Consider the following 13,448-nt stretch of genomic DNA (forward strand, 5'->3'; position numbering starts at 1 on the left):
CGGTGCGGTGGGTAAGTCGCTGCGCTCCAGCTTCAGCCAGTCAAGGGAAGAAACTGATCCATTACGTTGCCTTGATGACAGCACCACCGACAACAAAACAAACCTAGTGAATGGCAAGGCTGGGACAGAGGCGGAGGTGGTTTTGAAACAAAGATGTCACTGGCTGCACACCTACATGCAGTCTGCTAATGGAAAGACGCCTGCGAGTGTGGATCGCTAATTAGGGGTGGAGGGATCCCCCCCCCCCAGACCAGGGATTGAAATTAAAACAACACATTTCTTCCCCACCTCCCCTTCCCGACCCTAACCATCCAGCCAACCAGCTGATGCGCTTGTCGGGCTACTGACAAAGAAAAGGCAAGTCATTGATTCTTGCAACCAGGATAGCTGTGACTGCTGCCGTTGAACTTTCCTCTCCAGCCCTGTGCTCTTGGGATGTTACAGGTCACACGCTGATATTAAAGGGACCCTTCTGTCTTCGTCAGCTGGCCAGATCGAAAGAGCTTAGTGGACCGATCTTACGGCCAGAGCCTTCAGGACACTGCAAGGGAAGATTCCTTGCCCTGACCCCCAGACTCCTTCCATGCCCATGCAGCGGGGGGCACACACCTCTGTACAGGCACTCCTCTGTTTTTCAGATTTCTTCGCCGGGTCTGCACTTGACATGCTCTGCGCTGGAAGAGTGGAGCCATAAGAGAAGGGGGTGAGTCTCCAGGATTGCCTCCAGGCCAGAACTTCGTAGAGCTTTTCCAGGCTCCGGCGGCTTGGATGTGAACCCGCCCGAGTTGTTGACATTGAAGGCAGACGCGCTGTCAAGTGACTCCCAGCAGCTGCTCCTGGAGGTTTCCGCGGGGTCTCGCGTGGAAGGGCTTTGCCTGTTGTGAAGATGTCCATGGTGTTGCTGTGAAGCTGAGGTATGGCTGCGGGAAGGTTACTGCTCTATGCTGGCCTCTCTCTAGCTTTGTGTGCCCTGGGCATGCTGGCGGTGGCAATCTGCTCCGACCACTGGTATGAAACGGACGCCAGGAAGCACAGAGAGAGGTGCAAAAGCTTCACCACCAGGAGAAACGACCCTGGCTTCATTTACAACTCCAACAACAACCTGCCTCTGAGGGCCAGCAGATCTAGGTTGGACCGCTGGGAAGGGAAACTCCTCTTGGCAAGGAACAGGAGGCAGCTCTTTGCAATGAGCGCCGCCGATGAGTGCAACAGACAGTACAACTCAACCAACATGGGGCTCTGGAGGAAATGCCACAGACTGGGCTTCGACCAAGAACTGGAGGAGCTGATTGCCAAAGGTAAGGCCCGCTTTGCAAAATGAATGAGCTGAGCTGGGCTGAGTTACAGCGCCTGACAGGGGTGCTGGAATAATTTGTATGGCGGGGGTGCCCAGAGCCATTGAACCAAACTGTAAATCATGTGTATAATGGAAACCACTTCAAGCCAGTGGGTACGGCAGCACCGCTAGTTCCCACTATCTAACATAGCAGAGCGAACATTCCCAGCCATGGACCCCTCTTTGCAATGGGGATTCTGCAGTTTAAGGTTCTGAAGTGTGTAATCTCACAAACCATTGCTTAACCGTTTGGTACAAGGTGTCCAGTTCTCTGTTACTGAGACTTGAAGGGGAGGGAGTCTAGAATGGCATGATTACATATTTGCAGGGAGGGTAATCTGTCTCTCTGTCTAAGGTTTTCATAAGGCTGCCCTCTGAGCACCTGCCTGGAGGAGTAAACAATATTAATAATTCGCAGATTAGAAAAGTCTTCATTTGACCCTGCTGGCCCAGCCCAGTTTTTGTTTGTTTTGTTACCCTGGCTGTACATGTGTGTATTTCACTATTCCTGATTGCCACATCAAATTTCAACATTAGCTCCCAATTACACAATTTGCCTTAAACACACAGGCTTGCTCTAACATTGAAAATGGGAATAAACAAAGGGAAATGCCAGAGAGCAAGAGAGAGAATACAGCCTGCTTGCTGCTTATTCCAATCCAGATTCTGGAATATGTTCACTGTGCCAAAACTGATTCATCAAGAAGGGTCTGAAGAGGAATGGTTTTCTCCCAAGAAGGAGACACAGATGTTTGCCAGTAGCATCATTGTGCTGTTCTTGTTTTATTTTTCTGAGGAATTGGTGAGGATGATGGTTAATTTGCCTTGAACGGTTCTTTGATCCAGAGCGCAGCACAAACAGCTGTGTACAAACACCAACTAAGTTAAACATTCCTTCAAAAAAGATGGATGTTTTTGCAAGATGATTAGGGTTCCAGTTGAGGATTACAGCATCCTTGCTGGTCCCATGATGCTATTCCCTACAACAAAACATCCTTTCTCACCAGAGTCCTTATGATGAATTCAGAGGATTACCTATCAGTATATTTTCCCCAAAATGAATTGATTGCTTCTTATACACTTTAAAATCACTTGTGTTTTAAATATATTAGCTATCCAAAATTCTAGTGATTCTCTTTGCCTGTCCTACTCCCCTTTACAAATACTGCATGCAGAAATATCAAAGGAGCTAATCACATTTATGAATATAGAGTTTACTTCTGTTTATTTTAAAAGTGAACCGCAAAAGGTTAATAACACCACATAGGCACACGAAGTACAAATGCGTAATGAAATATGGAGCCTTTCACCTCTAGATTGCTAGTTCAAATCTAGCCCAGGCTGTTAGTGAGCAAGTCATTACTATGTGGTGGCTGTTCAGTCGTTTATGTGAAATAGATTGGAGGCTTCAGTCCATTTTGTAATGGACAAATGACCACATCCAAAACCTGTCATCGCGTCTGGCACCCTGATTGGCAGTCACAGCTGTGAAGCCAAGGAGTCCTTTAATCCCTCCAGGTCAGGGTTGAGGCATAATGGTGTGACAGTGCAGGGATTGCTTGCACTATAATGTGTGCTCTGCCTGGTATAAGGATAAATAGTGAATTTCAGTCTCCAGCAAATTTCACAAATACTAAGTCTATTTAAAATGTAGTTTAAAAGATTATAAATGCATTTCATTTTAAAACAAAATATATGAAAATCAGTCCTCCTTTTGCCTGCCCGCTACGTCCTAAGTTGAGGAATCTGTTTCCCCTAATAGAGCTGTTGAAATCACTTAACATCTGAACCACTGTAAGGACCACTGTTTTAGGTGTTAGTGATGGTGGAACACACAGCCATAACCTCAGGCAGATAAATATTTGCAGAAAGAGTTGATTTTTGGAAGATCTAGTTTTAATTTTTCGTGTGTGATCAGTTTAGCCTAAACATATTGAGGCAGATATTCAAACGGAGGCAGGTGCCTAATTTATGGACTCAAGTACCCAATGCATGCCTGCAGATTGGATATATGAGTACGCCAGGGCCAGCCAGGCAATTGTCAATGTTTGTGCACAAATATCAGATTTGTGTTTGCAATTTGGGTAGGGGGTTGCATAATTATATGCATGCAATTGGTTGCCATTTGGTTTGAAAATTGGGTGTATATTGTTGCATGATTTGTGAGCTTAAACAATATTTTGTCTTTATCTTCTGAAGCTTTGCAATACACCTTTAGCTTTTTCTGTGTGGGTGAAGAGGGAGAGGTAAAAGGAGGGAGGTTCTTTTAAGGCAAGTGTCAATATTACAGTGAAATGGGGGATTATTTTGATTGAGGATACATCTATATAACAACTCTGAGTCATTATGCAGCGTAATACTTGCTCATTATCTTTAAAAATAGGGGGTTGCATTGCCTTATAACTTTAAGAATTAAAACACAGAAAAGTAAAGATTACGACAACTTAGGAATGTGAAGCTTTACCTTACTCAAAAATAAATTCTCAATCATCATGCTACAGTATAACTATCTTTATATGATATCTATATATGATACAAAAATATCAAAGAACTAAAGGACTTTACTTATTACCATAAAGTAATTTTTTTAAAACTCCATTAAAAATCTTTGCATCCAGCTATCACTGCAAAAGGTATTCAATATATATATGTGTATAGGCCATCCTTATATGGGCAACCAAATAGTGTCCCAGTTCCATGTCCTGAGGGCAGAGATTCCTGCATTTCTCTAGGTTCTGTAGTAATATTGTGGATGTGGTGTAAGTATATTTTCCACTGCTGTCAGGTGTAGAGAACAGTGTTGGGTCCAAAATGAGGCACTCTGACATATTCATGATCCTTGGATGATTAATCTCTCATCACAGAATCTCCTCCGGTAGTAGAAACTGAGTGTGTAGGAGCTGGGCTCAGCATGCCATGTGTGAACATGAAGGATTCTGAATGACCTTACTATGCCTGCAGTAGTCAAATACCACAAGTGGGCTGCATATGCACTACTGGTGAAATCTCCCCTTGGGCAGAGGGCCAGCACCATGTAAAACCATTTGGAGCATTTAAGTGGTGCACCAACCTTGTGTTGCCCCTCTGCACAAATGTCATTTTCAGCCAGTGTGCCTATTTATGAATTGTTTAAATCAATGCAGGTTGCAGCTCCAAATATTGCATATGGAGATATCCTATCTCCTAGAGCTGGAAGGGACCTTGAAAGGTCATCGAGTCCAGCCCCCTGCCTTCACTAGCAGGACCAAGTACTGATTTTGCCTCAGATCCCTAAGTTGCCCCCTCCAGGATTGAACTCACAACCCTGGGTTTAGCAGGCTAGTGCTCAAACCACTGAGCTATCCCTCCCCCCTACATGAATAGTCCCATTGGATTCAATAGGACCACTCTTGGGAGTAAGGCCTACTTATGGGAGTAAGTGTTTGGGCCTCTGATTCTGTTCTGTCTTGGGGTTTAATCTTTCCCATTGACTTTAGTGGGGCCAGGATTTTACCATTGATCTTGAAAGCCTTTCTAGTGTCTAAGTAGCAGGAAATTAACTTCATTTTAATTCAGCTGAATAATCTAGGTTTCTTCCAAGAAGAATGAATTTTACAGCACTGTTGCTGCACTCATTTTGAACTTAGGAGTCACTATACCATCTTGGACCAGTGGTCCATCTTTCAGTAATGATTCTCTAGTGGAAAGCAAAAAACAAGCCAGCAAGCAAAGACCTTTAATGCACAGAACTGTCAATTCAGTGTGGTACATGGTTGGGAGAGGGAGGAGTTTATTTCCTGCCTTTGCAGTAATCAGATTACATCCTATTGTGTTTGACTCATAATAACCCAAAAGGAAAACAGAGCTTCTTGAGTCTGTATCAGATGGCAACTTTGGAAGCTCCCTCTGTATTGATCAGTAAGGGAAACAAGAACGGGGAAAAAAAAGATTAAATCATTTCATAATAAAGCTACAATACCACATATGAAGAAGTTACACAATAACCTGAGATCATTCCACTTAGACAATTACTACTCAGAGGACCTTTCATCATGTGTTTGGAAGACTGCCAATTAAAACTGTCTGGTATGGTCTCCGCTTGCTGCCACTGGAATCCAGTTATAGAAAAATATGGCAATAACCTTAATTTTTTGCCCCCAAAGATACACAGCAGTCATATTAAGTCCTATTTTTTAAACACTTTATTGTGAGTATTTTTATCCCATGCCAACATAGAAACAAAAAGAAAATCTAATTCCCATGCAGGCTAACTCCACAGCAAATAATGTGCAAGGATTCTGGAATGAAGGTACTCTGTGTTTAGATTTGTCAGATGCATGGCACAACTGAATGAGAAAGGCATAACAAGACCATTCCAGCGGTCACTAGGGATTATTTATAGGCAGTTGGAAAAGTCTGATGAGCAGCTACTGCGGGTATGTATAGGAGTAGAAAGATTTATGTCCGTTAAAAAAATTGCAGTATCCTGCAGTTCTTTGAAATTGACTTTTTTTTTTTAAATCAGTGTTTTGCCAGGTGAATAAGGACATTCGTTTTTCACGGATTCTTCATAAATTTAAAGCAATCTAATGATATTTTATTTCAAAACAATTATCCTATTACTCCATCTTTATGAAGTGGACCTCACTGAGGGCTTAATCCTGCTCCTGTTGAAGTCAGTGGCAAAAGTTCCATTGATTTCAGGACTGCAAGCACCTTCAAGTCTCCTCCAAGGTTAAAGTTGTCCTTGTGCACATGTCCAGCACAAGGCCCATGCACTGCTAAGGAACTACTTAAGGCTACGTCTACACTGCACACCACTGGCGGCGGCATGCTGTGTACGTGTAGCTACGCACTGTGGTGAAAGGCAGGCTGGGTCCATGCTGCGGTCTGTAGCTAACACACAGCAGTGATAGGTTCTGGCAGGGTGAGGCAGTAGGGAAAGGCTCCATCAGTGGAGAGCTGCTGGAGCCTTTCCCAACTGCTTTCCTCTGCCAAAGCCTTTTCCCATTACCGGGGTCTTTCCCTGTGGTGGGGAAAGTCTCCAGCAGCAGGGAGCTGCCGGACCTTTTCCCTGCTGCTGGAGCCTTTTCTGTGGCGAGGAAAGGCTCTGGCAGTGGGGAGACAGTGGGACACTATACTGCTAAAAACAGCAGTGTAGACGGGTGGCATTGCTTGGGCATGTAGAGAGCCGTGTAGGGTACATACCCACAAGGTTCAGCTGTAACTTTACTTAAAGCAATGCCTCACCATAAGTTATGCCCAGGCTTTGTGCTGGGTCTCTGAAGGGGAGTGAATTTCACCCTAGAGCACCACAATTCCCATTGCAGTCATCAGCATAGAGATGGTAGCTGAATTTGTGTTTGCAGGTGAGCTCGCCCATAGATAAGGGATAGAGGGAGAAGAAAAAGAGATGAAGGACCGCCCTGTGGAACTTCCATAGAAAGTTAGAGGAAAAGGAGGAAGATGAGGATCTTCCGAAGGGCAGGCTGAAGGAATGATTAAAGAGGTAGGAGGAGAACCAGGAGAAGACAGTCATGGAAGCCAAGGGAAGATAAGATTTCAAAAAAAAAAGAGCACTGTTGATGATGTTCAAAGGTGGGTTATCAGGTCAAGGAGGATGAGGATGGAGTAGTGGATCTGGCTTTGACTTGGAAGAAGTTCTCAGAGACTTTGGTGAGAGTGTGTTCAGTGGACTGCAAAGGGCAGAAGCCAAGCTAAAGAGAGTCTAGGAGGAATTGGAGGAGAGGAACTCCAGACAGCAATCATAAACAGTGTGCTCAATGAGTTTAGAGACAGAAGGGAGAAGGAAAATGGGTCAGTATTAGTTAGAGAGGCAAGTGGGGTCAAGGGTGGATTATTTTAGATAGGAAAGACAAAAGCATGCTTCTGTGAAGAGCAAAGAACCAGAATATAAGAACGGCCATACTGGGTCAGATCAATGGTCCATTTAATCTAGTATTCTGTCTTCCGACACTGACCAGTGCCAAATGCTTTAGAGGGAATGAATAGATCAGGGAAATTTCAAGTGTTGTCCAGTCCTAGCTTCTGGCAGTCAGAGATTTAGGGACATCTGAAGCCTGGGGTTGCATCCCTGACCATCTTGGCTAATAGCCATTGATGGACCTATCCTCCGTGAACTTACCTAATTCTTTTTTGAATCCAGTTATACTTTTGGCCTTTACAATATCCCCTGGCAATGAGATCCACAGGTTGACTGTGCGTTATGTGAAAGAAGTACTTCCTTTTGTTAGTTTTAAACCTTTATTTCATTGGGTGACCTCTGGTTCTTGTGTTATATAGTCCCTATTCATTTTCTTCATACAACTCATGGTTTTATAGACTTCTATCATATCCCCCCCTTAGTCATCTCTTTTCTAAGATGAACAGTCCCAGTCTTCTTAATCTCTCCTCGTATGGAAGCTGTTCCGTACCCCTAATCATTTTTGTTGCCCTTTGCTGTACCTTTTCCAATTCCAATATATGTTTTTGAGATGGGGCAACCAGACCTGCATGCAGTATTTTACATTTTCTGTTCTGAAGAGGGGACCTTGTCAAAGTTTTTCTGAAAGTCCAAGTACTCAACTGGATCACCCTTGTCCACATGCTTGTTGACACCCACTAATAGAATGGCTAGGCATGATTTCTCTTTACAAAAGCTGTGCTGACTCTTTCCCAACATATCATGTTTATCTATGTGTCTGATAAATTGTGTTCTTGATTATAGTTTAAACCAATTTGCCTGATACTGAAGTTAGGTTCACTGGCTTGTAATTGCCAGTATAGTATCTGGAACCTTTAAAAAAAATTGGTGTTACATTAGCTATCTTCCAGTCATCTGGTACAGAGGTTGATTTAAGCAATAAGTTACATACCACAATTAGTAGTTCTGTAATTTCATATTGGAATTCCTTCAGAACTCTTGGGTAAATACCATCTGGTCCTGGTGACTTATTTCTATTTAATTTGATCAATTTGTTCCAAAACCTCCTGTATTGACACCTCAATCTGGGAGAGTTCCTCAGATTTGTCACCGAAAAAGAATGGCTCAGGTACAGGGATCTCCCCCATATCCTCTGCAATGGAGACCAATGCAAAAAATTCATTTAACATCTCTGCAATGGCCTTGTCTTCCTTGAGTGCTCGTTTAAAACCTTGATCATCCAGTGCCCCCGCTGCCTGTTTGGTGGGCTTCCTGCTTCTGATGTACTTAAAAAATGTTTGCTGTTAGTTTTCGTGTCTTTAGTTAGTTGCTCTTCGAATTCTTTTTTGACCTGCATTATAATACTGTTATACTTGACTTGCTAAAGTTTATGCTCCTTTCTATTTTCCTCACTATTATTTGACTTCAAATTTTTATAGGATGATTTTTTGCCTGTAACCTCCTCTTTTACTCTGATGTTTAGCCAACGTGGCATTTTTGTTGGTCCTTTTTTTTTTTAATTGGGGAATACAGAGAGTGAGAAGTTAAGAAGATGAATAAAGTAGGGGAATGAAAGTGGGCATAAGGGAGATCGGGAAAGAGGATGGAGTCACAGGGGCAAATGGAGGGGTGAGAGGAGGACAGCAAATGAAAAACTCCTGCATCTGTGACTGAGAAGGAGAAGAGAGTTCTAGGGGGAGGGGAGAAAGAAGAGTAGATGGGAGGGGAAGGTTACATTGTATTTTGTCCATTTTTTCTTGAAAGAAATTCATGGGATCTTTTGTGGAGACAGAAGTCAAGGCAGCAGGGGAGGCGGATTTGAAGAAAGAGTCAAAGGTCTCAAAAAGGCACTAGGATTGTAGGTGTGGGATTCAATTAAGTTGGAGACATTAGCTAGGAAGATGGCAGAACTGAAAAAGGAGAGAATGAGTTTGTAATAGAAGAAGTTATCCTCATCACAGGATTTCTGCTAAGGACATGAAGGAGCAGAGGAAGTGGATATTGGGGGTGGTCTAGGGCTAGGGGATGGCACGGCAGACCTCGCGATAGGAGAGAGGGGAGAAGTCAAGGGTCGAGGACAGTGAAGCATACAGACTCTCAATGACCATATCCATGGGAGAAAGGAAAGAGAGGGCAGGAAGGAGAAGGCTGAGAACAGCTGACAGAGCAGCAGCAGTGATGGTCCAGAAGTCATGAAATGGCCAAGGGACGGGGTGTATGGGGGTGGGGATGGGAAGGAGAGAGGGGATGGGTGATGCTGAAGAACCAAGTGATCATTAGACAGAGAAACGGAAAGACCAGAGAAATAATGAAAGTAATGCTTGGTAAAGACCAAATCAAGCGTGTGACCCTTTTGGTGAGTGGGAGAGTTGAACCAGGGCTGCAGGTCGAAAACCTGTGAGGGTGAGGAAATGTGCGGCTAAGAATCATCAACATGGAGTTGTCTGTCTGGTCTATTTGGAATTAAATTCTGTACACCCACCATTAAAGTCAGTAGGGGTTTTACCATTGACTTTAATGTGGTCAGAATTTCACCCTTGGATTGTAAGGGACCGTCTCTCACTATGTATTTATACAGTGCCTAGTACAACCAGGCCTGGATCTCAATTGGAGCCTTTAGGTGCTATCATAATAATAAAATAATAATAATGATGATAATAAATAATGAACTTTTCAGCTTGACTTACAGATGAACAAATTCAGGCTATTTTCAACTAAAGGGTTGAGAGGCCATGCCAGCAACTTCTTCTCTCGTATACCAACTCTCCTGTAGCTCAGGTGCCTCTACTGATCACAGTGTCTCAGGTAGGCCGGTTCCAAGCCACTTAGGACTTGATAGGCCAGGACCAACATCTTAAACTCCACCCAGAAACTGCCAGCCAACCAGTGCAGATTCTGGAATGCTGCCATCATGGGATCATGATGAGACTCATTGCTTAACAAGTGGACTGCTGTGTTAGGAGCCAGGCTGTAGGGGTCAGATCTACTGGTTGGAGCAGCGGCGGTCATGCCCAGTGGTCATGGCAATGGCACTCAGAGGCCAGGAACAGTGCCAAAAGCAAGAGCCAGCATCAGGAACCAGGAGTCCGAGCCACAGTCAAGAATCAAGCCAAAGGTCAGAGCCAGAATTGGTAGCCACTAGTCAGGAGTGAGGAATGGGGCAGAAATTAGAGACAAGGCAAGGGGCAGGAATGGAGCAGGGAAGGAATTGGGAATGAGGGCAGGAGGAAGGCAGGAACCAGAAACAGCACAGGAATGGAGCAGGAACCAGGAACGGAGTTGGAGGCAGATTGCAGGAGTCAGTCAAAGAGCAAGGTCGATGTGGCAGCAACAAGGAGTCTGCACAGTTGCTTGGACCTCCCACCTGGGTGACTTCCTGGTTTAAGTAGTAGGTGCAAGCCAATCAGGTGACCCCAAGCCTTGGGAGCCCTAACAGGACTTCCTGTGGGGCCTGACCTTCCAGGATTAATGAGGTGCTGCTTTGTCTGTCTCCCCTGCTGGCGACAACAGTGTGTCAGAGACCCAGAGTCCCACAGCTGAAACTGGGGGCCCTCACTCCTGGATCCTTACATGTTGTCTTCTGTACCCACTTCAGTCTCCGAATTGATTTAAGGGGTACCCTCGTGTAGAGCGCATTGCAGTAATGCCTTCAAGTTACAAAGGCCTGGGTGCTTATAGCAAAGTTCACATCAGGGAGAAAGGGTGATGAGAATTTAACATGACTGAAAACTGGCAGCCACCCACCTTCAGTCAGAGGGGCTGACAGAATCTTTACAATCTCCTCCAGTTGCTTCCCCCAACAACATCACCTCAGTCTTCCCTAGACTGGGTCTTAGCCAGCTGCTTTACCTCTGTGTCACCACTACCATACACTGAGAAGGAAACTCAGCCACATCCACTGGGTTGGACAAAATGAAGAGAGCAGAGTTATTAGCATCTGGAGGATTTCCCAGATCTGATAACAGTAGCTGGTGTCAAGTTAGGACCAATCAGCCAATTGATTACTGAAGTCTACTGTGCAAACAACATTAAAGATAAATACAAATCCAGCCTACATTTTCAAAAGTGACTAGTGATTTTGGGTGTTTCAATTTTTGGGTGCCCAACATGAGATGCTTTAAAGGGACCTGGTTTTCAGAAAGTCCTGAGAACCTTTTGGAAACAGGTCCTTTTAAGGTGCCTCAAATTACCACCCTAAAATCAGTGCATCCAAAATCATTAGTCATTGTGAAAATGCAAGCTGGCCATATTTAATGGCAAGCAGATCTGCAGTTTATTGGATCTTTTAATTAAACATCTTTTAAAAAAAAAGCCACCTTAACACAGTTTGACTGTATCTGATGGAGCAGAATGGCTCCTTCTAGTTCTATCATGCAAACAGAGAGATTTGAACAAAATCCTTCAGCTTAAATATGAATGGTGTTGACCCAATTGCTTCAATAATTAATACTTGCTTTTGAATGTATGAAGGCTTCTTTTTAAATAAAGAAATTTCATAAAAACCCATCTGAGATGCCACCCCTTTCTGCCCCAGGGCAGTTTAATAATGTAAAGATTGTAACAGAAACTGACTAAAGAAAGAAAATTAAAAGTTAAAGGCCATATTCTCATCTGGTGCAAATTAGGGTTGCTGCACTGATTTCAATGGAGCGCACTGAACCACAGTAGCTGGTGATCCAGCACAAATTATCTATTTGAGGTACTTGTATGGCTCTCATTACCATAATCTGAACACTGTGCAATCTTTAATGTATTTATCCTCACAACGCCCTGCAGAGGTAGAGATTACCCCATTTTATAGCTCAGGAACCTAAGGCCAGAGAAACTAAGGCCTGGTCTACGTTAGGATTTTACATTGGTATAGCTACATCTCTCAGGGGTGTGAAATGTAGAGATGTAGCTATACTGATCCACCCCCAATGTAGACAGTGCTAGGTCAACGGAAGAATTCTTCTGTTGACCTAGCTACTGCCTCACTGGGAGGTGGATTAACTATGCTGATGGGAGAACCCCTCCTATTGGCATAGGTAGTGTCGACACTGAAGTGCTGCAGTGGCACAAATGTGCTGTTGTAGCATTTTAAGTATAGACAAGCCCTAAGTGATTTGTCCAAGGTCTGCATTGATTCAGCTAAGTTGCAGGTGTGGGATGACTGTAACAGAGCAGGGACTTGAATCCACGTCTCCCAAATCCTACGTTAGCCCTAATCACTGGACTATCGTTCCTCTCTATTTTAAGCTTTGAGAATTCATGCACACCTGTGATGCCTTATTATTATTATTATTTTTTGCAATGACGCAAACTAAGGAAGCAGCTTAAGAGCTGACTTCATTGGCTTTGCATCCAAAATGTAATGTTGGTTAAAGGGAGGGTAGTGGAGGTAGGTTATATTTAATAATGCTCCTTGCTTGTAATGAGACAGTGAATAATACACAGAGTGAGACTCTCCAAAGTTGTGCATCTGACACTCTGATCCCATTAGAAAGACTCATTTGTTTAAAAGGGTTCTCAAGGTGGTTAGGTCTTAAGGAGGTAACTCATGGCAAACTTTGAAATAAAAATCTACTGAGGGATAGTTTTATAAGTAGGTGACCTCCACGGAGCACTGCTCAGTGTGTTTGGCAAGGAGTGGTGGTGATTCACTTTTCCTCCTGAGGCAGCACCAAACCATTGCCCCTGCATAGGATCAGAAGCACTGTGCTGCTGAAAGTGCCATCCAATATATGAAATGTAAGTCTAAATATCTGGCCACCTGTGGTCATGCAGAATCTGATGGCATGTTTTGTAAGAGAAGGGATATAAGCCCTGTGTACAAATTCCTACTCAACTAATTATAATCCCCTAAGACATTTGCCCTGCTGTTTCAATGAGATACAATGGTCTTCTTCACTTATCATCAATTCATGCAATGTTGCATTAGATTGTTAAATAGCTACCCCCAAAGGTGGCTACATTTCAGTGTTGAGTATAGAGATCGCTATCTATGACTTTACTATTTCATGGGGCATCAACAAACACTTGGGGTAACGTTTTCAAAAATACATAGGTGATTTAGGCAACTAAAACCCATTTCAAAAGTGATTTAAGTACGTAGGAACCTTAAAAACTCCTAAATCAGTGGAATTTAGGATCCTAATATCATGATTTTCAAGAGTGACTATTAATTTTAGGTGTCTCAGTTTCTGAGTGGCCGACTTCAGAGACCATAAA

The 13,448-nt window shown here is 43.6% G+C and overlaps 1 protein-coding gene across 1 annotated transcript in view; it reads left to right on the forward strand.

The window, feature by feature from the left end:
• The first annotated feature begins 404 nt into the window (after positions 1-404).
• TMEM178B (transmembrane protein 178B) overlaps positions 405-13,448 on the forward strand; it is a 324,432-nt gene continuing 311,388 nt past the window's right edge. The window contains exon 1 of the mRNA XM_034779586.1: positions 405-1,298. Within this exon, the coding sequence (XP_034635477.1) occupies positions 917-1,298 (382 nt within the window). The 5' untranslated portion in view covers positions 405-916. The remainder of the gene's footprint in view (positions 1,299-13,448) is intronic.

The sequence above is a fragment of the Trachemys scripta genome, chromosome 1, assembly GCF_013100865.1.
Source record: "Trachemys scripta elegans isolate TJP31775 chromosome 1, CAS_Tse_1.0, whole genome shotgun sequence".
NCBI lineage: Eukaryota > Metazoa > Chordata > Testudines > Emydidae > Trachemys > Trachemys scripta.